General features: G+C 38.7%; 1 protein-coding gene across 4 annotated transcripts in view; it reads left to right on the top strand.

Annotated features, from left to right (window-relative positions):
* PLCB4 (phospholipase C beta 4) overlaps window positions 1-26,721 on the top strand; it is a 207,506-nt gene that overhangs the window by 126,326 nt on the left and 54,459 nt on the right. For all 4 annotated transcript variants that reach the window (XM_075088219.1, XM_075088220.1, XM_075088222.1 and 1 more), the window contains 12 exons: window positions 4,448-4,527; window positions 5,094-5,147; window positions 10,377-10,458; window positions 11,609-11,709; window positions 12,321-12,378; window positions 17,005-17,113; window positions 20,704-20,914; window positions 21,533-21,626; window positions 22,267-22,346; window positions 22,815-22,899; window positions 25,410-25,500; window positions 26,422-26,517. In XM_075088219.1, coding sequence (XP_074944320.1) covers window positions 4,448-4,527; window positions 5,094-5,147; window positions 10,377-10,458; window positions 11,609-11,709; window positions 12,321-12,378; window positions 17,005-17,113; window positions 20,704-20,914; window positions 21,533-21,626; window positions 22,267-22,346; window positions 22,815-22,899; window positions 25,410-25,500; window positions 26,422-26,517 — 1,141 coding nt within the window. The remainder of the gene's footprint in view (window positions 1-4,447; window positions 4,528-5,093; window positions 5,148-10,376; window positions 10,459-11,608; window positions 11,710-12,320; window positions 12,379-17,004; window positions 17,114-20,703; window positions 20,915-21,532; window positions 21,627-22,266; window positions 22,347-22,814; window positions 22,900-25,409; window positions 25,501-26,421; window positions 26,518-26,721) is intronic.

Raw genomic sequence — 26,721 nt, forward strand, 5'->3', positions numbered from 1 at the left:
TCCTTGCTTTTGCTGTCGTGTACTTAAAGATACAGTAATTTTCATAGAACAGAAATGACTTCTGAGACATCTGTGTTGAGAGAAGGGGGACATCTACTGGTCACAGCATTGCTGGATGAGGGCAAAGTACCAGGGAATCCTGCCAGGCCATGTCTATCTTGGTAAGGAGCTGGGAAACATGGTTCTGTTGTCCGTGAGTTTCCTGAACCTTCAAGCTATCAAGCCCTTGACTCTGACAGCCAGTCACAGGCATGGAATACAAAATCAGAGGGCAATGCATTCTTGCCTCCCTAGCGTTCCCGATGCTTGAACTAGGGTAGAGTGCAACTGTGGAGAGACTACACTGAAAAAGTGAATGTAAAATCTCAAGACAATACTGACCTAATCTGTAAATAAGCAATTGATGACCTTGTCTAGAATTTAATGAGGGGTAGGTTATGGTGATTTTTAATCTTTCATAATTTTTGTCCTTTTTAACCCTCCTAAATGAGAGGTTGATGGCTAAAAGAGAGCTGAGAGGTCAGGCTTATCTGTGTGCCCTGCTACTGCTGCCTGTGTTTCATTGATGAACCCTAGCTAACACAAGGTTGCTAAGTGCCTCAGAATCATCTGAGTACTACAGCAAAAGCTGGAAGAGTGCTGCTTTTCCTTAGAGAGATGTTTGATGCTGTTGGATCTTGTTAGAGAAAAACAACACAGTCCACCTAGTCCGGCTTGCAGTGTACTTAGATTTTGGCCTCTTGTGTCTGCTGAAGGATCAGTGTTTAAGGTGTACTTGTCTTTGTTTTTGTTTCTTTTCATGGTTGTTGTTTCTCTAGGATTAGATAGCAGGGCCCAGATTCCTCTTTTATATGAATCTGGAATAATTCTTGGTATATGTAGAGCCATTCAGGAATTACATTGACAGATTAAAGGTACTGAGCCATATTTTGAAAATTGGAAAATATTTAGTACTAACATCAGTAATAATCAAATGTATCCTATATTTTTATCAGAAATTGTTATCGTGTAACTACTTTCTGTAAGACCCAAGTGAAGTGTTTCCTATCTATCTCACTTCAGAATTTAATCTTGTTATAGGATTTTCCTCCTTTGGAGAGGTAGTGATTTGGAAATGCTGAGCACAGAAGAAATAGGATCTTTTTTTCTGTTTACTTACATAGGTTTACAGGTCTTTCAGCTTCATCTGTAAAATAAGAAGTGCTGTCATAGCATTACAAGCGAGGCTGCTGCTATATTCTTCGTTGCATGTTAGCTGAGAAGAATCTGGCTCTTCTTTCATCCCTTCCACAAGGTCATCAGACAAGTTTACATTAAATCTGGGAATGGTTTGTTGTCAGGAAAGCAATATATTACCAGCTTGACATTTGTCAGAGTATTCAGGCTTTGGATATTCTGTGAATATCTGTGCACTGGATCACAGTGCCTTAAAAGTGATGATTGGAGACTATTCTGGCTCAGAAGGACAAAGAGTTTGAATGTGTTGCACTGAGCATGTATATTAATCTATGGGTGAGGAATTTTGCTTCTATTAATCTATGGATGAGGAATTTTGCTTCTATGAGTAATTTTGCTTCTATGTAGTATGTTCACAATCCAGAACATTTCTTTTTCCTCAGCTCTCTTATTCCTAGTTAATTTGGGACCAGCTGGTAACTGTGGGGAATATCTGATGAAAGGCTCCAGAAACTGCTTTAGCCCCAAACTGAAGTGCAAGCAGCCAGCTGCTACATTGTAGTGCAGCTGTGTGGTGTGGAACAGATAGGGAAATGTGTCTCTCGAACTGCCATGTCTTGCCCAGGGGGCGTCGTGACAACATAAAGATGATTCATAGATGGACAGACTCTTAGGTTACTCCCTTGCTTGGTGCCAGCAGAGATGTGATGCTTTTGTGCTTTATCAGTGTTTGGCTGTAGTTCTGTGCTCTTTTGGTGTAAGAGAATGAAGTTCCTGATTTGGTATCTCTATCAGGAAAGGGCATTATAATTGAAAATTGCTTAGGGAGTCCTTTACAGTGGGGGATCATCAGGACAACTCATGCAAAGAAATTACTTGGTGAGTGGTTAGTGTATTGATTTCTCTGTACTTGTTTGTTGGGTGGGTATTTTTTTTGTTTGGGTTTTTTTTTTCTTTTTCTAGCAGTGTTCTGTTCTGGCAGCTGTTCTCCATGTACAGAAGTAGCTTCAGAACTGAGTGCTGGGTAGCCTTACTTTTAAATGTTAGATGTTGTTGTATCTGGTGTAGTTGCAACCCATCGCCTTCAAACTGGAATGGATCTCTGTGTGTTTATTTCCTATTGAAATGGTGACATTGCCAGTACTGCATCGATGTCATTTTTAGCAGGAAAGAACAGGAGTTTTGAAAGACTGCAGCTTGTTCACAACATGCATTTTGCGTTATTTAATTTTGGCAGGGGTTTTTTGTTTGCAGTGCATATGCCATTTTACTTTATGTGACAGTATTGAAAGGTTGAGGAGCTTTTAAGGGACTGCAGACTAATCTAGACCATATGAGGATAAATTTTTGTATAGCTGTGACAGTGTTAATACAGCAGTAATGTTACATTTTACTTGTAAAAAAAACAAACCAACAAACAAAAAAATGCACAAAAAACCAAACATAGATAGTTGTTGATAGTTGAATGATGATAGTTGAATTTTGACAGTTCTAGGAGATGGAAATATAGGTAAGACTTTTTCAGGCATTTATCCTGAAATTATCTCAAGCACTATTCCTCTTACCATCTTAGGTGAGGGAACATTTGTAGGAAGAGGTAAGTGTTGCCTAAGTCTGTCAATAGCTTCCAGTTATATCAGTTCTAACAAATAATATCATCGTTCCCCATGCACCTTGCTTGCTTTATATCCCTAGACAGTACCTCCATACTATGACTAGCAAGCCATCTTATTCATGCAGTTGGGAAAAGAAATGGTTGTGCAGACTGTTACTGGTGGGTTGTTTTCAAGCACAGACCACACCTGAGAGAACCCTAAATGCTAGCTTTTCTCATAAGTCAGACTTCTATTTTCATATGATTCTCACATATGTGCTTATTCTATTTGTATGCATATTTTATGCAGTACTTCTTAAAAAGGAGAATTTGAAAAGGAATATTTAATATTAGTAAACATCTTAATAAATGGCTACTTTTCTTCATGCAAAATAGATTCATAAGGTCCATTTTTAAGGGAGTGTGATTAACTATTGTTTAAAAAGAAGTTTGTGATGTGCTTGTTATGTGTCATGAGTACAAGGGTCTACTTAAGTGTGCTATGGGCTGAATTGACACCTTAGACCTTGGTTTAGCCCATACAGATCTACTCCCATGCCATTTTCCAAAGACATTAGTATTCCTCCTATATAAATGATGATTTTTTCGTCTATTTTGCAGATGTACAACACTCATTCATGAAAAGAAAAATATACTCATCTGCATCTCTTTATAAGTGTCAAATTCTGGATCCTGCCCAAGTCAGTTCAAGCTGCATGCTCAGAATTTGGCCGGAAGCAAGAAGCTTCTTTATTCTTGCGGTTAATGTTAAGCAGTGGATCAAATCGCGTCTCAGTTCCACCAGTGTAAATTGTCTGTTGAGTAATCCTAGGATTACAATAGTATAACTGACATCGAACTTGGCTTGTAGGGCTGTCATTTTTTTCTCTTCCTGTAGCTTTATCCTGCCAGGATTCTTGTTGAAATCAATGAGTGTTCATGTTAGGACCTAATCCTTAAGCTTTTTCTATACAGTACTGCAAAGTCTAGGTGCAAGCTGTAGTAGAAAAATATATGTCTATAAAAAGGAATTACATAAGTAAGTGCTGTAATGCTAGTGTTGACTGAAAGTCATCCCACTGATTACTGGAACGTTTTGCTTTTTAAGGATGAGGGCAAGAAAGCAAGTGGGATTTGAATATGTAACAGGGTGTTAGATGAGGTCAGCATCACAGACCAATTGTTGTGTCTCCCTGTGGTTTGTTCTAGCTAATTAATATTTTATTTCATTCCTTTCCTAAAACTGGACCAGTAAAATATGCCATCAGACATTGTATAATGTTGCTTAGTAATAGCTAATATTGCCAGCTGCAGCTGAAAGGGAGACGTATGTTTATACAGGCTATAAATAGAAGGCTTAATAAATCAATCAATGGACTGCTTGCCTTTGCTGGCAATAAACTGTTTTAATAGCACTGCTGATGCTACATATGGTCCTTGGAAGAATAGAAAGCACACTCACTTTGTTTAGTGAAGAATGAAATAGTAATGGATAAAATGTGACTGAACTTTTCCATGGTGTTATAGGCTGTGAAGTGGGCAGGTTTTTCCTCAACTCAGGTTATTAACATTATCTATAGCTGCAAGGAAGAAGAGCCTTCCCCCAAGACAAACTTTCCTACTTTTTCCCTCTTCAGTTTTCCTGATGTGGTGTTTCTGAATTTTTGTGTTTTTCAGCAATGGGTAGAAGGGCTTGGATCCATTATACACAATTTTAGAGCTAACAATGTCAGTCCAATGACATGTCTCAAGAAACAGTAAGTTACTTTTCTTCCTCTCCTTTCTCCTTTATTTTTCTGTCCTTGTATTTTCCTTCTTGGAATTAAAAAAAAAAATCTTTGTTTTTCATAGTTCGACATTTGCAATCACAAAACAATGTAATAAAGAAAATGGTGATAAAATAGTTTAGGGTTTATCTTTCACTGTGACCAGAAGAGGTCTCAGGTCTGTATCTGGTATCTGCCCAGGAAAAACGATAAGAGAATTTATAACTGTACATTTGATTTATTGATATTGTATGTTTTAATTATTGTCTGGTTTGTTCTTTCACTAATGCATATGCAAACAGAACCCCATGAGTCTTTCTTGTCTTCACACTCATGCTAATTGATGTACTGATTCTTTTGGGCTGCTTTTTGCTTTTACAGTTACAGAGCTGCTCTGTCTCAAGCACTGAAAGGTTACAGAAAAATGTTTGTCTTGCAGAACAATTATTTGTTTGTGCTCATTTCACAGACATGGCAATAATCTTAATGTAAATATAAGTATCTAGATCCCAATTTTAGTAAACAGTATTTTAAAAATATTTTGGTTTTAATTTCAGCTGGATGAAGCTGGCCTTTCTAACAAACACAAATGGGAAAATTCCAGTTCGGAGGTAAGCACAATTGGGAATTCAAGTTTTTATCAGGTACCGGGTGTATAATGTTACTAAAATTCTGTGGCTTAAAAAGGAAATATGGTATCAATTTTATTACTAATACATATGTAAAAATAAGTACAGAACTAGACGTACTTAGCTGAGTTTCATATCTCCTTGGTAAACTAGGCAGGACTTCTTATCAGCCTACTAATTTTTGCAATGAAGATATGAGTGCTCATAATTGTTTTTGAAGTCACTTAGAGCTAAGAGCATCAGTTTTCTCAGCTTAAAACTCAAACTCTGGGATGGGTTTTTCAGGTTGTAAAACTTCATGAAATGCTTATCAAAAGAACCATAAAAACTTGCAGAACAGTTAAGTAGAGGACGAAATGGTCTGTTTTAAAATGTAGCTCCTTGTAAAAGAGACAGATATAGCTTTGCCAGAAATGCTTCTGCTTTTGTAGGAGCCCCCAGGATAATATTTGGTTTTTTCCACACGGTAAATGAATCATTGGGTTAGTTGTTGTCAGTAACAGAAAAGCTGGAACAGTGTATTTCTTTCTGAACAGCTACTAACTATTACAAGTTACTGATTTTCAGTCCTCTCTGGCTAGGCAATAATTCTGCCCACTCCTGCTCTAGAAATTAATTGCTGATACGTTGAGCTTCCTTCTTCTTCAGTATGTGAAAAACCATACTTTTGGGGCATGCTGTTTTTTCATAAAGAGAAAGTCACAGAAGGGAGCAAGAAGGAGGACTATGTAAGAAGCCTCACAGACATTTTTCAAGGGAGAGAGAGAGGATTTTGCATCTGTAGAATTTGCAAAAAGACAAAGGGCCTCCCATGCTGTCTTCCAGGTTTCTTTAGTTTCATGACTCAAGTGACGCCTTGAGAGTGTTAAGGCTGCTTCAGCGTATTAATCTTTCAACTCTCACATTGCCAAGCCCCTGCTTATTTCTCAGCCTTGAATTAAACTGCCGTGAGGCACCTTCTGTGCGGAAGTACTGTGAGGAGTATCAACTGAAGGGTAAAGATGAGGGAACAATACTACAAGGGCAAATTTATTTTCAAGACTTTAGAGGTTTATGCCTGTGTTTGAACATAGAGCTTGATTCCTCATTGTGAATTTATAGTGCACTATCTTGTCTGAAACTGTTTCTGCCTTGAAATATTTTACCTCCCATTTAGCGAGGCATAAATTCTCTCCAGTGAGCTACAGCACACTGATTTGTGCATGCAGACAAACCTGCATCTTGCTGAAGAGGGTCCAGCCTGCTGGTTCCAGTGTTTTAAATCTTCCTTCTGGATCTGTAGTTTTGGTTTTAGAAGACTTAAATGTTCTCTTAAAGTTGAATCCTTTTTCTTAAAAATATTTCCAGTTCCTAGAGTTTCTTTTTTCAAATTTGCACTGTTTCCAGGTTGACATAAATTGGTGTCTAGCAGCTTAATTTATTGCAAAAGTAGTTTGCAGTATAAAATTGTAAAGGATCTACTATTCTATGCTGTGCAGAGGGGAGCTGAATCATCTTTACATCTGGATGCTCCAAGGAATGCACTCTGTTGGTGTGGGTGAAATGCAGCAGCATCTTGGGGCTCATCCAGAAAGCACTGTATCACCCGCTGAAAGGACAAGGAGAGATGTCAGTGAGAGACTGGAGGAAAGTTGTAGAGGAGGAATGTGAATGAGGGGGAAGAAATCAGTCTGCTCTGTAGATCTACATTGGAAAAGAGGCTGAAAAGAGCCTTGATGGAGGACAGCAAGATCATGAGAGTAACGTGATCCAGCAACAGCTACTTATCATGAAGTGGGACACAGGCACCCAGGTCTCTCAGCTCTGGGCAGCCTGGGGTGTGGGGAATTTCATTGCTTCCCTCCTCCTCCCACAAACAGTGCAGAGAGGGAGCATGGAGAGATAAAAGAGGGAATGGAAGGAGGTAGATGCATAAGGAGAATAATGTACGTATGAGGAAAGCAAGCTAGGAAGCACTGGGAAAAGTGGGCAGACCAAGTTTTACATTATTACCCAAGCCCCATCCCCAGTACCTCTTCCCACTGGTTTAGACCACTGATGCTTCCCCTTCAACTGACCTCCAGATTGCTATGGTCAGGCCTTCCCATAGACCTGTTTTTAAACATAATATTATTTAGTCAGCCCTACTTCATCAAACCTCCACCTCCTCCTGCAGCTCCTGTAGCAATTACTGTAGCTCTGGGGATGCAGATAGGAAGGTTATTCTCTCAGAACCAGAATACCCAGCAGATCTGTTAAGCTGTAGGAGTGTATATCACAAGATCACCTTTATTTCATTTTTACACAGAAGTGCAGTAAAACACTGAGAAAAAAAAATCTCATCTGGGAAATCAGAGGTCCTTGTATTTCTTTTCACATTTAAGACAGATTTTTGCAGCCAGCACATGGCCATAGGGAATGATGAGCCTTGAGAAGGTGAAACTCCTTAGGCTGTCAGTGGTAAATGGCATAAATATTCCTAACTCCTCGTTAGTGCAATTGGGGGTTGCATAGTCATGAAGATTTCTTCTCAACTACTTTTAGATTTTAATGTACTCAGGGGCATATATCTATTACTATCGATCTACTGTGTTTGTGAGAGAAGAAATTCTGGCAGTTAGTAGCGCAAAAACCTTAGGAGGGCACCAGATTTGTCTTTTGGGCTTTAATAAATTTTAGTAGTCTGGGTCTAGAACTACATCTACAGATTTTACAAGGGCACGTCATTGGGTAAAATATTTTGTATTTTCAGATTTTACCACTACTGTAAACAATGACTAAAAAGGTCAGTGTTGAAAAAAATTCTGCTTGGTTTCAGCAGCTTTCTGTTGGCAGAAAATGGATTCTCTACATGTGCAAGTTGCACCTGTTCAGCTAGAGCCTGTTTAGAAATTAGCTTTGCTCAATCTATGCTTATCCCTTGTATAACTACATCTATAAAAATATATTTTAAAAGTTAAACTATGACAAATGAGGCTTAAATCTGTTTTACAGTAGTTTAAGTTAATTCGAAATTACACTTTTTTAGTAAATATGTTTTGTATCGATTACTCCAGAGTGCATAAAAGAAATCTGTTTCAATACTTAGCTGGTGGTTGGAAACCGTTTTAGATAATTTTTTGTACTGTGTACGCAGTGGTACTAGCCAAACTGATAAATTTAGTGGAGCCATGGTAAAAGATTGATTTGAACTGTTTATGTGTTGGCTTGATTTTTGAAGTAATGGTTGGAAAGTGGTGAAGGTCTGAAGTTACCAAGTAATTTAATCCATCAACAAGCGTGATAGATTCATACAGCTTAGTCCCAGATTTGGGAAGAATTTTAAATATTTATGAGGAAGTACATTGACATGTTACCATAAAAAGCCCCAAACCACTGGAGAACATGAGTAACTTGCCTGCCTCTGAAGTAGCCCAGTTTTCTTCCAAGGTGTACAACAAGGTGAATGTAAATGCGCTAGGATGAAGTCTTTTCTGATAGAGGGAAACATAGTTCTGTTTACAAAACCTTAGAAAAATGAAAGTTTTGTACTGTATTTTTACAGTCTTTTTTGATTTGTGCAATCTTTTCTAGACTGCTGCTCTCATTACAAATTACTGCTATGTTAGCTGTCATCTTTGGTGAAATAAAAAACAGTTTGGCATTAAAAATAAGTTCCCTGCAGCCATGGATCTTGGCTCACAGTTTCTGATTAATTGCTTATGCCAATATTACACATTTTACATTACATTTATTATCGGGGCCCGATTCATTAGAACAGACATAGAATTTTTTACAGGGCTGCAGAGAGGTGGTAAATTGTAGAGCTAACATTACACTGTGTTTTAGAATTAGCAGAAAAATAGATGCCTGAGGGTTTTTTAAGAAACAAGTGCCTAAACTTAAACTCAGTCTATATTTTAGTGAAAACGTCTCGGTACTTATCAGCTTTGGAAAATCAATAGCTTATTTAGGTGCCTAAATAGGGACATGGAAATCCAACTGTTGAAAGAACCAAGTAAAAAAAAATGGCCAAGATTTGTTAAAATATTATTCTATCATTTAGATCTTTTGTTTCCTGATCTTAACTTTATTAGTATGAAAATATTTACATAGTTTTGGAGAGTAAAACAACTATGAATTGCTATAGCAACAAATAATAGCAACAGGTTTTTCATATCTTTCACCATGTGAAATTGTTTACTATGCATGAGATTAACAAAAAGTGTCACCAAATGTTTGTCTCGCTTCATAATAAAGAGCGATATATTCTTACAAAGCAACTACAGAGTCCTTCCTAATGTACAGCTTTTGTTAGCTTTAGAAATAGATATTGGATACAGACTTCAGTGTTTCTCTCCAGACTGAGACACTGAAATCAAGAGGTTGTAGGACACATCATTTTAGATTAGACTGTAAACAGAAGGAAGGAGAGCCGTCAAGTTTGGATCTACTTTTCTGGAGTTAGAGGTTATTTGAATTCATCTCAAATGGAAACAGAAATAGACAAAATGCTTTCACATTAATCATACCGAATAACTAAGCTTTAATTGGGTTTATTTAATGTCAAGTGAAGCCACTTTGTCAGTTTCACACATGGTGAAATCACCCATTTTGTGGAAGGAAGGGGATGTTAATCAGTTTGGTGGAAATATTTGAGTGGCAGCTGAGACTTACTTAAAAGAGTTGGGCATAGTATGTCTAGAACAGGGATATTTGTAAGGTGAGGGAGCATTCAAAGGCAGGAGTGAGTACTGCAGCTGGTGAGGGAGCAGGGAATGAGATTTGACGTGCACATGGAAGTGTCTCTCTAGCAGTGACTGCTTGAAAAGGAAGTAAGCTGCCATTGGAAATGGTTCATACCTTACGGCTCACCTGGTAGGCAGAGGTTAATGCTTGGCAAGGAAGGGAAGCCACCACAACCAGGAATGGCTGGAGAGATGAGTCTCCTCACTTGTAGAATCTGCTACTTTTTAAACACAGTAATTTATCTATGCATAGAGGTGAAAAGAGCATCCAGTCCATTGTTTTGGTATATTTTCTAATGGATAGCTTGCAGGCAGACCGCTGCTGCTCTGTGAAGCTTAGAGCACTTTTTCAACCGCACTATTACTTGGGAGATGCTTACATTCATCAGTTAAAGTCAGAGGAAAATGTTGGCAGTAAAAGCAAGAGAGAGAGAACTGGTTGTTTAAAAAGTGACTAACATTTTTCCTTCCCCCCCCCCCCCCCCCCCGCTCTTTTTTCTTTTAGCATTACCAGAACCTTTGCATCAGGTAAAACAGAAAAAGTGATCTTTCAGGCACTCAAAGAATTAGGTCTTCCCAGTGGAAAGGTATTTAGTGGTTTTGAATAACCTTTTTGTATATTAATAAATTGATGAATTGTTCACATTCGTAGCTGTGATCCAAGTCATTTGCATCACAGAAAAACACGTGTATTGTTCATGAGTAATTTATTAGTCACTATCAATTGTTTACTAAAGCCAAAATGTAATTAAATCTGTATGACACAGTGGTCCATAAACGTCTCAGATGAGGCTTCCCTTCTTTTCTGTAACAGACTACCTTTTCATTCATTTATACACAGTACCTGAGCACAGAATATGCACATAATACCTTTTTGTTGCATGCTGTCCTCTCAGTTGCATTTCTTGGATGACTCCTGCTCTGTGCTCCCTTCCTTTGAAAAACTGCTGTCCAGCTCTCTCCCATCACAGCAGGAGCCCCTGCCAGCAGCCCCAGAAAGGTGACAGCTGTTTACCGTTGCAGCTAGTTTTTTCAGCTTTACTTCCTGCCCAGCCTCTCTTCTTTCATTTTGGAGGCTCCAGCCTCTGGTTCTTGGCCTGACTGCAGCAAGTGCTGGTTGAGGCTGGTGAGGGGCAGCCATACAGGCTCAGCAGCCTGCTGTCTCCAGCTGGGGAGAAGGGGTGTAGGAAGACATGAATCCCCAGCTGTAGCAGTGCCTGGCACCTGAGATTAATTTTTTCCTCATTGCTGAGGTTCTCATCTTGTTCAGAGAAGGACATGATACTGAATGTGTTAGCCATGTGTTCCCTCCCTCATGGAAGTTTTACATGCCCCTGTATGAGAGCTGATTTGTTTTTTAAAATGATTGCACCAAACCTGGGACTTTTTCCTCAACGTCCCTTGGCTTCAGTATAAGTCTCCTGAATTGTACACTAGTTTGGACTTTTGGGGTTGGTTTTTTTTAAGCTTCAGAATTAAAATAAAGACTGTTTTCCACTCTGTGTTTATGTAGAATTAATGTTACTGTGAGGTCAGAATATAAGCACATCAACAGATCTATGATAAAGATGAATTAAGAACTGCTTTCAGAAAATACCGAAGAAACTATGTAAGCATATACTAGGTAAAGAGCTAAAGTAGTTCTCGGTTGCTTTTACTGATATAAGATATGCTCTCGGGAAAAGAGCATATAAGCTCTCTTTTGCTGGATAAATGTACCTTTGCATTTTGTTGCAGAATGATGAAATTGAGCCTGCAGCATTTACTTATGAGAAATTTTATGAGCTCACCCAAAAGATATGTCCCCGAACTGACATAGAGGATCTCTTTAAGAAGATGTAAGTTTGAATTTAATATAATCTTGCTTTAAACTCATTTTGCTGTATTTTTAGTCCATATTTAATAGTGACAGAACACTGTAAAGATTATCTAACCTTGAATCCTAGTAGCATCAGCAGTATTTTAAGACAAACTCAAGTCTGTTTTCCCCCTTCCTTCCCTCTCAGATTGTTAATGTAAAAGTTCACTCTGTACTTTAGAGCAACTTTTACATGAGTTAGAGGAAGCACCTGGAACTTTTTTTTTTGCATTGGCTTTACTAACTACTGTAATTTTAACTTGCTCCTTTAGGTGATTAACGCAATATGTGAACTAATGAAATTAAATAAATATCTAAAGCTTAAAAAGTTTCTTCACAATTTATTCTCAGCTGGAGGACTTACATGTTGTTTTATGAAGTATTGTTTGTTCAGTTATAGGAAGTATGGGAGATATACTGTGTCAAGCATAGACAGTTAGTATATTTTCTGTGACTTCATTTTGAGAATATAGAGCTACTTCAGGTAGAAAAAGACATGGTTTTAAAAGTATCAACAATGTCAACATGTAAATCATACCTACTGTAGCATCGTATATGAAAACTTACATTCTCTAATAAATTTCTTTTCAGCAATGGAGACAAAACTGATTATTTAACGGTAGACCAATTAGTGAGCTTTCTAAATGAAGTAAGCTTTTTCATACATTAACTACCATACAAGTCTGTCTGCAGTGGCTTGCTTCTTCCAATCTTTCCATTGCATGAATCATGCCATTATTTGCTATGCTTTTGATCTGCTGATCTTTCCATTATGGTAACATCCAGGTGCAAAAATCAGCTCCAACCTTGTATGTTGTGCTTTCTACATGTTGGCTTTGGAGATTGCATCTGTTGATTACTTGCTGTTGTGTTATGTTGTGTGTTATGTATGTTTTATACATTTTGTACTGCTACATTCAATGCAGTCTCAACTAAAATACACCCAGTATTTTATTATAAGCAATTACTTCACCTGTAGGCCACAGCTAAATATATCCGCTAATCCTTCTGAATAATAGAAAAAAAGAAGTAGGCTTTTATAAACAGTGGTTTGATTCTTCTTGACAGTATTATTTAAATCTATTACAAATCTAAGAGCTAAGAGGATATTTTAAGAGTTTGTATATGATTTTTAAAATACTATGTGTGCAGAGTAAGAGGAAGCATTTTTTATTGCTGTATTTCTAGAATACAGTTGTTGGCAGGAGTATTTAGTATTTCTTAACATTGTGAGTGTGCGAAGTAGTTCAATAAACAGTGTGGGGTTGGGGTTTTTCCTATTCCTGAAGTACAGTAAGTTATAGAAGACTGACTCATTCACAGTTGCAACAATAAATGCAGCAGGTATATTTGACAAGAACTTACACATGGAAAATAGGCACATTCTACTTGCTTTTGCATCAGTAGTTTCTTGTCATCTGGAAAATGGATAGCTGCTTTACCTCTCTGCATGATCTTTCAGGGATTGGGTGCATTACCAAAAATCTTGCCATCTAAAATTATTTTACTAGTTATAAATCTTTTTAATATATATTATATATATGTATTTATATATCTGATACTGGTATATGAAGATTCAAGCAGCAAGTTCCCCATGTATCACATTTAGAATATAATTTTCTTTTTCATCAGGGAATGCACGCCTTGCTCTTCACCAAACCTGAATTACATGTAGAAAGAGTATTCAAAAAAAAAAAAAGATAGTGAGAAGATTATCAGCTTCAGGACTAATGGTTACCTACTTGGGCCCTTAGTTCGTGTCTCATAGTTCTCTCTATAAGCAAATGGGAGCATATCCTCAATCTCACTACTGTGAGACGTTCTTTTGTGACAGCTATGTACAAAGTTCAGTGTCTAAATGTTTGTAGGACTGGGTTCATAGCTAAGGCATGTAATTTTTGCTTCTGCATTGAAGAGAGAAAGGATAGTGTGATGATTTAAATTATAAATTATCCCCTTAGAGTACCTCAGCCCCCCCAATTCTCTTGTAGTAATAGACGCACTTCACTGCTTGAAGCACACAGCCCTGTCCCCACCTTGAACCATATTAGCTTCTGACCTTTTTTTTTTAGTGTTAATTCTAATTTTTCAGTCAATTACTTTAAAACTGATCTCTGTAATAGTTTAAAGTGTGCTTCCTTGAAGCCCAAGCTTTTGAAGAAGAGCTGCCAGCCATTGTAAGAACTTCCTGGCTATCTCCAGTAACCGAATAAAAAATTAAAATTGAATTGTTGTGCTCTCAATTTTGTATTGTTTTAGCAGTCCTTTTTGCAGAATTAGAAGCCTTATTTTATAGGGTGGTATTGGAGAAAAATGCATCTTTTTGGCTACATTCTTATTGACACAACACATTTTGCAATTGGAAATCTTGTAGTTGGCCCTTTAGTTGGTGACCAGAGCTGGGAAAATCTAGTCAAGTAGTTTTATAGAGTAGGACATTCATTCTGATGACTGAAACTAATGCCTTTGGCTCTGTGCTTTTGGAGGTCTTTTAGTCTCCAAATAGAGTTTAAATTTTTGGTCATGATTTGAAAGCCACTAAATGACCCAGAATCTCCCTCCTGAAGTGATCATTTCTGTCCCCTTGACAGCGGGCCAACACTGCAATTAGCAGTGATGTTTAATGCTGGAAAATATAAAAATATTATTATCATTATGTAGGAGAGGGGGGTTACTTGGCAGAGCAATTCTTCATCAGAGTCTTTAACCTAAATTATTTTGAATTTGGTAACCTCTGAGGCATCCTCAGAACCTCTATGTGTTATGGGTTTTTAAGGAAGCATGAGGATACATTACTTGCGTATGAGTGGAGAGAGCGCTGCTTTCCTGGGGTTCCTCCATACTGCTGTCTCTATTTGACTTTTAAATGCTGCTGGCTGACAGCTGATTTAATTGTGTATCAGTATGAAAGCTTCTGGAAAGTTTTTAGAAATATAATTATTATCAGGCATCTGACAACCTTTTTCCTGGGAAGGAGGTATGAGATCTTTTTCTGTCCCCCTCTTTTCCACTGCCCCCCCTCTTTCCCACTTCCTTGCTCTTCCTCCCTGCTTCCCACTTGCTTGCTTGCTCTTTCTCCCTCCCTGTTTTTCATTTCCACAAAAGGACAGCCTTCTTACCACTGCATGGAACACATTCAAGAGGCAAAACTGGTTCTGGCACACTAACAATTGCTGTACATCTTGGTTTGTATCCACTCAAAGAGGAGACTGGAGGCCAGGTTGGGGAGACTAAATTATCCTCCTTTCTTTACAGAACCATACAGGCATTGTTTCTCCCCATGCTTTTAGATGGTTCACCCTCATATGGTTAGGAATGTAGTCTGTGGGCATCCTGTCTAAGATTGTAACTAAAACAATCAAATGCGGACATACACAATTAGTCCTGGGGCATGCTGTCTTTCTAAATGAAGCTTCATGCTTTTAGTTTTGGTCGGCTTTTGTGTTACAGCTTTCTTGTGCCAACAAGCTCAGTAGTGCAGAACGTTTACCCAAGAGACACTAGTCAGTACTCTTTGAAGTAAAACTTCATCAGTTGTCAATTTTGCTTTATTTTTTAAACCAAGTAAACATAAAAACATGCTTTTGTTCAAATGGAAAATTGATAATGAGTGATGGCCATTGCTACAAGAAAAATATTTTGCTCTTAGCTCCTTCTGATAATTCTGTGACTCTTTCTCAAGAAGAGACCTTTTGCTTTATCCCATTTATTTTCTTCTGTTTGCTCATGACTAACTGTAGAAGAAAGAGGGTGGGGAAGAGCACTTTTCTTAAGAACCTTCCCTACTATTTCGTACAACTTTTTGAAGTAGTTTATTGTCACTAATGGTATAAAGCTTGTCATTTGTCACAGTAGACTGTACTGTTGCATGCCAATGTTGTGTTGCTGTTGTGCGCTGCTTAGCAAGTTGTGTCCTGCATCCATCTGCTCTCATATCATATCTCATCTGAGTTTTACTTAAATATCTAGACAGCCGATCTGTAGCAAATGAAATTGCTGTATTTTAGATGCTGCAGACTGTCAGTAGCATTACTTGAAAGATCCCTCCTTAATCGCATGATTAAATTGGCATTGGTTGTAATTTCTTGGAATTAAGCACATGCACCAATGTATTGATTGTAAGAAGGGAGATCAAGTGCCTATTTTTGATTGGATATTGGGATTTTTTCATGAAATAAATGTCAGAAAGTTTACACATAAGGAATTACAGCAAATGCTGATAGTGCTGAGCCAAGCCATATCAACACCATGCTGTCCACTCCAAATTATTGATCGCCAATATGGGGGTGGCCTGTTACATTTCTGAATTCTGCTTAAACTAAAGCTTGAAAACTGTGCACCTACTGGGGTAAAAGAGGGTTTTCACAGTCGTATTTATTTCTTTGTTTTACTGCATCTGCTTACATGCCACTACTCCATTCAATTCTGGTTTTAATTTTCTTTTAATGGAGAATCAGGCACACAGTGTGCAGCTCTAATCCAGCATGGAGAAAAACAAAAGTTACGTAGCACACTATTAAGTAAAACTTAAAAACTCTGAGTTTTAGTAGTGTATTAGAAATTACTGCTAAATTGTTTCTAAATATAACATATATTATGAAATCCTAATATTGTAAATTACTGTGAATTGAAGAGATTATATTGTGAAGCTCTTCTAAGTTGTACATATTTCTTCTAAGAACCTACACTGTTTTTTGAGTAGTTAATAGCACAATGTTTCCATGATTCACAAATAATCATCAGCAGTTGCATATTTCTAAACTTGGTTTTCAAATTCTGTATTTATAGTATAGCTTTATTTTACTTTTATTTTTTACTTTGGCTGAATATATTGTTGAAGACATCCATTTTTGCAGAGGTGGTTACAATGCCATCGGTCAAGTCTGTCAATTTACATGACCTACAAAAAAAGATTAGGAAGAGAGAGAATTTACAAAGAAGAGAAACTTAGCTATTTATTTCCAAACATTTCATTCACACGTATACCATGTGCAGTCATGTTATTTTCATTAACAAGCAAGAGTAAGACCAGTTACACGATTGCTCTGGATTTTTTTTTTATATATTTTTATAAGACTGCCTAGATTTCTTATGAAAGATAAGGTTCATTATCTGTCTAAAGCTAAAGTTACTGTTGAATAGCCTGTAAATTTTAGGGTGCTTTTTTTTTTTTAAATGTCCACTTCTTTCTTTCTCATCTGCAGTAATGAAATACTCTTGGATGATAGCCATGCACTATATTGTTTTGCTGAATTCCATTGTTTTCTAACCTTAGCATCAACGAGATCCTCGGCTCAATGAAATTTTATTTCCCTTTTATGACACAAAAAGAGCAATGCAGATAATTGAGACATATGAGCCAGATGAAGACTTGAAGAGTAAAGGTAAATGTGGGAGGAAATTCAGTATTCACTGGTTTTAGGCATTTGGGGAATTTGTTCTGAAGCATCCAAACTTTTAAATGGGAGCTTACAGTCCTTGTGGTCAGGGGCAAGCACTTGTGCAGCCACCCAGTGAGCTAGATTGGGAAACTGATCTGCTGAAAAATATCTCCCCCTCAAAACCAGTGTTTTTTTAGAATGATTATTTCCCTGACCCAGGTTACAGTGTGGCTACAAAGACAGCCATCCTGATGAAAAATGGAAGAGGCTAGAATTGAGTAAATGGGAACATGGAGACTCCTTCTAGCAACAAGACAACATTCATGTGGCTATGGCCAAGGTCTGAGAGAGACTACAAAGCTATACAAATATTGTGTAAAAATGAAAAAATTGCCATGTGCACCACTGGATATGCATCCACTTTCTTATAATATAATCTGTATAGCACTTGAGGGCAGTGGCCTAGCTTAGAACTGGGCATTTTGCATGGGTGTATTGCAAAATGTTCTCTCTGAGGAAGAAGATTGCAGGAAGTGTCTCCAAGCCGTTCTTGCACTGCTTGTGACCTGAGCTGCCATGGGTGTTGGATGTGTCAGTGGTTGAACTTGGCTACCAGTTCTTATCCATTCTGCTGAAATAGCTGTGTTGCGATCAACCGCAGTCATTAAAAATGTTGCTATCTGCATCTGTCCTCTCTGCACTTTTGCTGGAAGTTACTGTCATCGTAGCATGCAGAGGAGGAGACTCCAGGCTTGCAAAACCCACAGACCTTCAGGATCCTAACAGGTAGCCAATTCCATTAGACATTTAGGTTAATGTATCAAGCTAGCACTGGAGAAGCTGAATAGATTTTATACATCCACTAGTGCTGCTGCTGATGTTGAAGGATGTGGAAAGCAGACAACAGAAGGAGGCAATATCTTAAACTGCTTCAGAAAAGCCCGAGGCAGCTCTTACTCAGTGCTGCAGCCCTGTTGGGTTCCCAGTGTGCCTTTGTGTTGCTTTATGATCACAGGCGTTGACACCAGCAATGCCTTCCACAGCAACACCTGCCCCTTTCGTTTTCTTTGGACCAGTGGCTGTGAAGAGTTTACAGTTGTCTTCCTCAGTCTATAATCTTAAGGAATCCTTCTGTCACTAGATGTGTAGCTTTCACCATTCCTTAAAATACTTTAGTCCTTTTGACCAAGCTGCTAGAGGAAGAGCTTGTACTGTATATGCTGCTCCAGACATTGTGTTGTACGCTGGGTTAGTAGATTGCTCTCTTGGTTCAGTGAAAACAAGAACTTTACCAGAATCACCTGGGAGAGAGGGAGGTATTTCGTTTGTCATTTACAAACTTTATAAGGATTTTCTACTCACAAGCAGTGTAGCTTATTTCTCTTCCTCTCTACATAAAATAGAATTCTCCAAGTATTAATTACTTGATTTCAGTCAACTCTATCCTTTTTGTTTTTTTTAAAGGCACTCATCTGTGATTCCTCTTAATGCCAGTGCATTTTACATATTTTTCAAAATGAGGAAGGTGTACTAACATAGCTGCCACCTATTTGGGATGGAAGATGTAAAAATATGTTTTATGAAGGTGGAAATTAATTTAGAACTGGAAAACAATGTTCAGTAATTTGCAAAAAAACGCTTTTGCAAGCACTAAGCTGTAGCAAGGGAATGATATTGGCTTATTCTTTCAGTCAGTAGTTGCATTTTGGCTAATTATTTATCTTCTTTCTTTGATTTATACTTCTAACCGGTTTTAAATAAAAGTGGTAAACCTCCTGCAGGGATAGGATTATGGACAGTAACAACAGAACAGCAGCAGTGTCCTCTTACAGTGTTCCTCCATTGATCATATTCACTGATGCGGATTTTATCCCCATGCAATCAGTAGGGTAGAGAGATGGTTTCATATAATAGCATGTTGAACCTTAGCATGTAAAGAAGGCAAGAACTTATCTCAGCACTGGTTGTTCTCTGCAGTCTCTTTCCCCTTCTTAGATATAACTTTGCTGTTGAGCAAAATAATTAAGCTCAACAGCTTTTTTGTTAAATCATGTGATTTAAGAAACATGGCTGATGTACAACAAGGCAGTAGCAGTAAGCAACTGGCTCTTCCTCAGTTCCATTTCAGTAGCAGAAATAGTAAGTAAAGCTGAATAAGTTAATGCTGTGCAGTTTAGTAACCAAAGTCTGCTCAGGAACACCACAAAAGCAATTTCTTCCACCTGGTCAGTGCACGTCAAAAATAGAAAGGCCAGTCTGTTGAGCACATAGAGCTCTGTTAAGTTACTGAAGTCTCAGCCATTGTAGAACGCCTGCTCAGCTGTGACTTTCTTCCACTAGATGATGCACTAGAAGTGCATGTTGTCTGAGAGATTTTGTGCTGTTCCTTTCAAGTTCTCAGTGATCAACAAAATAAAAACATACTTAAAGTTGAAAATTCCATTTTGACCCCTTCCCCCCACCCCCCTCCACCTCCCCACCCCTTCCAAAAGTCAGAATCAACTGAGAGGATTTGAAAAAGGTGTTCCAGAATGATTCACCTCTGGCTGACACCAGGCACAGAAAATTGAAGCTTTGGTAGAGGATTTTTCAGAAAGCTAGGAGCAGAATGAAAAGCAGGATTACTGGAGTTCTCCATATAAGAGAAAAGTTGTCTTAAAAAAAAAATAAAACTCCTGCAACCTGTGCCTTAACAATAGCTGAGTATTCATCCATACTTTAGGGAAAGGAATCCTCAAATTAGTGCCAGATAACTATTCTCTGCCATGACTCCTTGTGAGTAATCCCTCCTACCCCAGATTACAGTCTCTGGGCCACTTTAAAACTGACATTACAGTACTGATTATTCTTACCTTGTTTTCATTAAAATGTATCCCTTGATTTATATTTTTTATACTTTATGAGCACGTAACAGTAGAGAAATAAGTGTTACGAATTCTGTCCTCTGAATTATTGTACATCCTGTGTTCATTGTAGAAAATGGCTTGTTTTTCATTAGAAAGGAATAAACCTGTATTTCAGACAGTAAACTTGAAGGCATCTTAGATTTTCCTAATGCTTTGCAAATGAACATGTGCAAACATGTGCAGGTACACCTCCACTTGTTTTCGTCAGTGGAGAACAGTCTCTGCGCATGCTGCAAGCTGATTAACAGCGATGTAGCGCAGTCAGGGCAAGACTAGATATGAAAGAGGGGAGGAAAGTGCCATAGAAGACTGGTATGTGCAAGCTCACAGTTTCTGGCTCACAAAGTCCCAGAGCTCAAAACTGTTGGGAGTATTCTGAGGAGATGTCACTACTTATTTGCCTTCTTCACATCCTCTTGATGCCTTAGGTCTACTGTGGTGAGTGCTGGACATAGACTATTGAGCTAGGTGGGCACCTGATTTTTTTTTTAGTTATGTGGGCACACAGTGGCATATTTTGCACCAGGGACACAGTTGCGGGTCAGCTTGGAGCACTGGAAGGGGAGAGCTTCTGTTTGCTTGCAGAAGCCCTAGCTTTTTTGCTAGGGTTCCTGCCCTGTGAGACAGTTTTATTCCTGCCCACTAAATTTCTAGTAGTAACTTGCCGTGATTTCTTCTTCCTTCTAGGTGTCATATCAAGTGATGGGTTTTGCAGATACTTGATGTCAGATGAAAATGCCCCGGTTTTCCTAGACCGTTTGGAATTATATCAAGAAATGGACCATCCTTTGGCTCATTATTTCATCAGTTCCTCTCACAATACATATTTAACAGGCAGGCAGTTTGGTGGCAAGTCTTCAGTGGAGATGTACAGACAAGTGCTTTTGGCTGGATGCAGGTTGGAAGCAGGAGATAACAGCCTTTAATATTTGTGGATCTAATGCATTAAACCCACACAATATACCTTGGTGGTGATATATAGTATAATTGAACATATAAATATATTAGTGTGGTAAACAAAAATATATATATTTAAGACACTTTTTCTCATAAAAAACATTGAAAGGCAGTGGAATGTAGAAATTGATGTCAGGAGACAGATTGTGGGAAAGATAAGAAAAGTTTGATCTCAGTGAAAACTGATGAATTTCAGGGGACTTTATGGTTTGTAATTAAGAAGTTTATGTGTAAATGAGAATCAGTTTATGATTTCCTTCTTAATTTCTTAATGTATTGGAATGTGTCACAGTTAACTGAGAAAGAAAATAAATTAGAAGAATGTTGCAGTGCTAAAAACTTTATTGTTCAGGTGTAAACATATTGAACCATGCTTAGTATATTGAAGGTAATATCTGAAAAGTCTGAAATTACACATGTGCAGCTTAAAAGGAATGATGTAATGTTCAAAACTGCTTTCTAACTTACTGCTCTGAACATCACTCTCAGAACTTGTCTCAGGTAGCTCACCAGTACTGAAACACTAAGGAAGCTGACATCATTTTTCTTGGGTCTTCAGGTGTGTTGAGCTGGACTGTTGGGATGGCAAAGGTGAAGATCAAGAACCAATAATAACTCATGGAAAAGCAATGTGTACAGATATTCTTTTCAAGGTAAATGCGTGAACTCTTCACCTGGCCGTAAGCCCCAGGAGAACCCCCAGACAAGAACCCTCCCCTCCTCAGTACCCAGATGCTGCTGCCTTGTGACAGACTAACAAATTGCATAGGCATATTTTCTCGTTCCCGGAACTTAGGGCTCATTTCTGACTCGCATCATACACCCCCACGTTATGTCTGCCTTTCCACAGAAATGGCATGAAGCAGGCTTGTTTGTTTTGCTTCATGTTTTCACACCCTGTGGCTCTTTGCACCATAGAATAAATATGTTCTCGGTTGTCTGAGAAGTTCCTTAGCTGTGGAAACAGCCTAAAGATGCAGGGGTTATTGTGGAAGTAGAAATTCTCCCTGGCAAGAGAATACAGCAGCAGATCCAGGGGTAGCATCAATGGGTCCTGGGTGAAGCTGCCATCACTGCTGCAGGTGCAGCGAGGCACCTGTTGGGCACTGAGTTGGCATTGCTGTGGGGAAACAGAGAAGAAGGAGCATACAGTTTGTTCTAGTTCTGCCTTCACTTGGCACATTTGAGACTCAGCTCTGTGTTTCCTGGAGTGGGGTGGAGAACAAAAAGTTTCTTTCATTATGGTTGTGATTTGATCTGCTCTAACTTGAATCCTATTATTGCGTTTTAAAGGATGTAATTCAAGCCATTAAGGAAACAGCATTTGTTACATCAGAGTATCCTGTCATTCTTTCATTTGAAAATCACTGCAGGTATATAGTGCCTTGTTTTGGTTTTTTTTGTTTGTTTTATAGTGCAATGTATGAGAGACATAATACAGCTCAAACATACTGTAATTTGAGTGTACCTAAAAACTGTGTAGGGATAGACAGGTATACTGAATGCTACTTGGAAGACACTATATTTTAATATGCCAGTCAATCTTTATCTAGCTTAATAATGGCAATATTTCTATCTGTGGTAAAGTTGTGAAATATATTTGGATATTCTGTAGGTTGTGTGGAATTCAGTTAATTTACCTTTTTGGCGTTACTAAATTAATATGTCCAATAATAGACTTTTATTGACACTTTAATTACAGTAAAGTAATACTTCTCAGTTGTGAGCAAGGGGCCAGTATATAAATCGGGATATCTACATTACTTAGTATTATTCTATTTTGCTGAATAATAGTGATCTCTTTTTTATATTTAAAAATTAACCATCATTATCTTTTCCAGCAAATATCAACAGTACAAGATGTCAAAATACTGTGAAGATCTTTTTGGAGATCTCCTGTTGAAGCAGCCTCTAGAAACGCATCCAGTATGTTGTATTCTGCCAGTCTTTGTATTTTTTTTTTATATTGACTGTATTTAAAAGAGATCATAAACTGGGATCATATCACCTATAGGGCTGTTCACTGCCAGTCCTGTGCTTTCAGAAATGACTAGTGATTTTGGATATCTATGCTTTTTGGTACAAACTTGTCCTTATGTGTTTTGTTTAATCTCTTCTGTACAGGGCTCTGGTGAGCAGCCTGGGGAAATCCATCCCCTTTATGTGTGACCTAATATCAGCAGCTACATAAAATACACCACATACATTGTATTTGCAGGTCATACATTACTCTGAAATTGCCAGTCACTGTTGAAAACCAATTAATTATAAATTGCATGGTCTCAGCTGAGGAAGCCTCTTCTTTCAGCTGCATTTTGCATGCTTCATGCTCCAGATCAGGTCCTGCAGTCTAGGTGGCCCCCACTACTGCATTAAGAATTAAATTAAGTACCTAGAGTTCCCTGCAGTCTCATTTGGACTATCAAGTGCACACTAGTAATCTGCATGCACTTCACTCTTCTGCATGGCAGGAGATAATGATAGCCACTCCTTCACAACCACAATATTTGAGACTTTAATAGCTTGTTACCCAGTGCTTGCAACTACTCCTCCAGGCCTTCCTTACTCTCCTGAGCAATGTGCTCAATGTCTGCCAGCAGCCACCCAAAATCTGCAGATGCTCATTAGTGCTGGGGGGGACCATGGCAAAGAGAGCTCTGCTTTACTTATCAGCCTCTGTCCACGTGACCCCTGCAAAGGGGCCTCCTGGCATTATCATGGGGCTTCCTTGCATGTTGCAGGGACAGCAACGCACAAGGCTCAGTGATTATCAGGTTGTTGCCCTGAAAAGTGCATCCCAAAGAACTAAATCTGCAGCATTCCCCTGTAACGTATGTAGCACCTTGCCAGCCACATTCCTCACAAATGACAGCTTCCAGCAGCTTTCAGGGAAGCCTAAAATGGAGCTGGCCAAAGGCTGCCATGCTGCTACCTCAGGGCCCAGTCTTAAGACTCAGCTGCCAGTGCCCTGTGAAACTACTGATCATTCTGCATTTTATGTCCATTCCTCCTTGTGAATGAATTCAGTCCCCAGGTGCTCTGAAAGCAGATGTTGCAGAGGTGGCAAGAGGAGCTTGAACCGTGTATTTTATGAGCGCTTGGTTTCTGATACCTTGACTGACTGAGGAGGGCACACTTGAGAGACATGGCACTGGCTGAAGTAGATTTGGTTTTAAGTAAAAGCAAATATTTGTCCAAATGGGCATCCAGCTATGCCCTGTGCTTGGGGATGCAGACTGGCATGCTGGAAGTCTGGGGATAAATGAGCTCTGTGGCACTGACATCTAGTGGAATTACACGCTGAAACTCCCGTGACTGAGCTAGCCTGGTGGTTGTGGATAATCATTACCCTCCTGTAAGGAGGTTTGCACCTATTCTTGTGAGGTTGGATTGGGCTGATTTTATTTATTTTTTTTTTGCTGGGTTGTTGTCACCTCTGCTGCTTTTATTTGGTTTCAAGTCGTGGTGCTTTGTTCTTTTGTTTCTTCATCTAGAAAGCTGCTTCTGCATAGCTCTGAGTTGGATTTAAGGAGAAGAATATCAGAATATTTATTCTAAGAGTTTTTACTACTCCTGGAAATATCTTCTACTCCTCTATCACTTGTGGTTCACTGGAAACCACATTCCATTATACCAGTAACTCCCTGCATAATAATCTTGCAAGGCTGAGGTGGAGACGGCACTAATTACCATACCCAGATCTCTGTTTCTTAGCTTCAATCATGTGATGGGGCTTAAATCAGAGGATTTTGTATGTTTTCTTTCCTCAATAATATTTTTTCTCCTTCCCCACACTGGAACAAACCTTTTAGTAGTACTTCCTTATGTACGTGAAACTTGCCATTTGCCTTTCACAAATACTGAAGATGTGACCCTGTAGCCCTGGCAAAAATAGTCCTCATTACCTAGCTAAGGACTGGGTAGTTTTCCATTCACCAGTGCCAGCCCATTTCTACTCTGTAAGTATGTGTGGGCTGCCTCACTTGCCTCACAGCTTGAAGGGACTATAAAAGGTGACTTATTTAGAGGTCAAATGATAATGGGCTAAACTGTGACTTGGACTGGGTGTGAACCACAGGGAGAGGTGGAGAGTAAGAAGTCTTTTGATGAAGAGTCCTAGGTCACATTCATGCCTGCTGCTAGGCAGGAGTGAGGAGGAGATGTTTTACCAGCGCAGCTGAGGATGGCATAGGCTGGAGACCAATGTGCTGGCTTCAGCCAGCAATTTACGTGAGCACAGCTTTCCCGTGGGATAGGGAAGAAGCAGAGGAGACAATATAACTAACTACAGTCACACCTACCTCCCAGGGTTGTGCCCGAGGTGGCACTGCTTGTTCACTGCCCCTTACATTGCTGTCCTACAGTCAAAATCCCCAACAGGGATACAAAAAGGCCAAATAGCTGTTATTAAGCCTTTTCTTTAAATTATTTTACAGCTTGATCCAGGTAAAGCCTTACCTTCTCCTAACGACCTCAGAAGAAAGATTCTCATAAAGAACAAGAGGCTGAAACCTGAAGTAGAGAAAAGTAAGTAAAGCTTGTCAAGTGTTAAATTAAACGAAAGTCCAGACAGATATGAATAGTCTTTATTACTAAAAGTTTCCAAATAGCTTGTATTTTAGTGCTGGAAGAATATGAATTATATGTAAATGACACTTTGTTTGCCCTTGTGTTTCATATGAGCGCCAGAGTCTAGGCCTTAATATCAGCATGTAGCATAGGCAGAGATAGACCTAGAAATGTAATCCTTGGACTCTTATCAGATTGCTTGGTTGAGCTAAAATATAATGCAGATAGAATCTCCTGTAAATTCTGCCTGCACTGGTATGTTTGCAATACTGTGTTTTTCCAGGATAAGCATAAAATGAGATGGAATTTCAAATTACTCCTCATGCTGTTGTTGCCAGTTCTAATATTTATCTTCTTTCAATAATAATAATGTTGCTGTATTAGTTTCCAGTGTGGCTGTAGCGATAAACCCTGGTCCTTCTCCATACAAAGATAAGCATGCAGACCTTCCACTGGCTTCAGTCATACATGATTGTGTTCATGCTGTCTAACTGAAATGCACATGGGAACACAATTGAAAATCCAAGCACTTTGCCTCCATTTGCATAGATCAAACGCCAAAATGATAGCTGTCTATTTATTCTTTGAAGAAGTAATATGCTTGCTCCAAAGACCCTTTGAAGTCTGTGGAAATATTTTTCTTAACTTCAGTGAGCTTTGAGTACAGCCCTTACTGACCACTTTTCAGATCTAACAACAGTGTATGTCTAATGATGCTTGTACTCTGTAAAATTTTATTGCTAACTGAAAACTTAGAGAACTCATAAATAAAAGTAGCTCTTGGGATTAGAGAATCATTTGTAATTGTCCTCATGTGTTTCTTTGTGCTACCAACTGTTCATGTCATGACTAATTTATTTTTATTTTTCTTATTAACAGAACAGCTTGATGCTCTGAAAAAGATGATGGAAGCTGGGGAAACTGCTGCTCCTGTAAATATCCTAGAGGATGATAATGAAGAAGAAATAGAAAGTGGTGAGAATTTCATAGAGAAGGACTCTCAAAAATTGCCTGTGGTAAATCAGGAGGCTGGCCTGAGCAGCTAGTGTAGTATGCACAGTACACACATGCCCACAAGCTGTGGCAGCAGCTGTAAGCCTGGGCTCAGTGCAGGACCATTTATACAGGCCTCCAGCCTTACCATCTCATCTCACATACATACCACAGCTGCTTCTGCCT

Source organism: Phalacrocorax aristotelis, chromosome 3 (genome assembly GCF_949628215.1).
Source record: "Phalacrocorax aristotelis chromosome 3, bGulAri2.1, whole genome shotgun sequence".
Taxonomy (NCBI): Eukaryota; Metazoa; Chordata; class Aves; order Suliformes; family Phalacrocoracidae; genus Phalacrocorax; species Phalacrocorax aristotelis.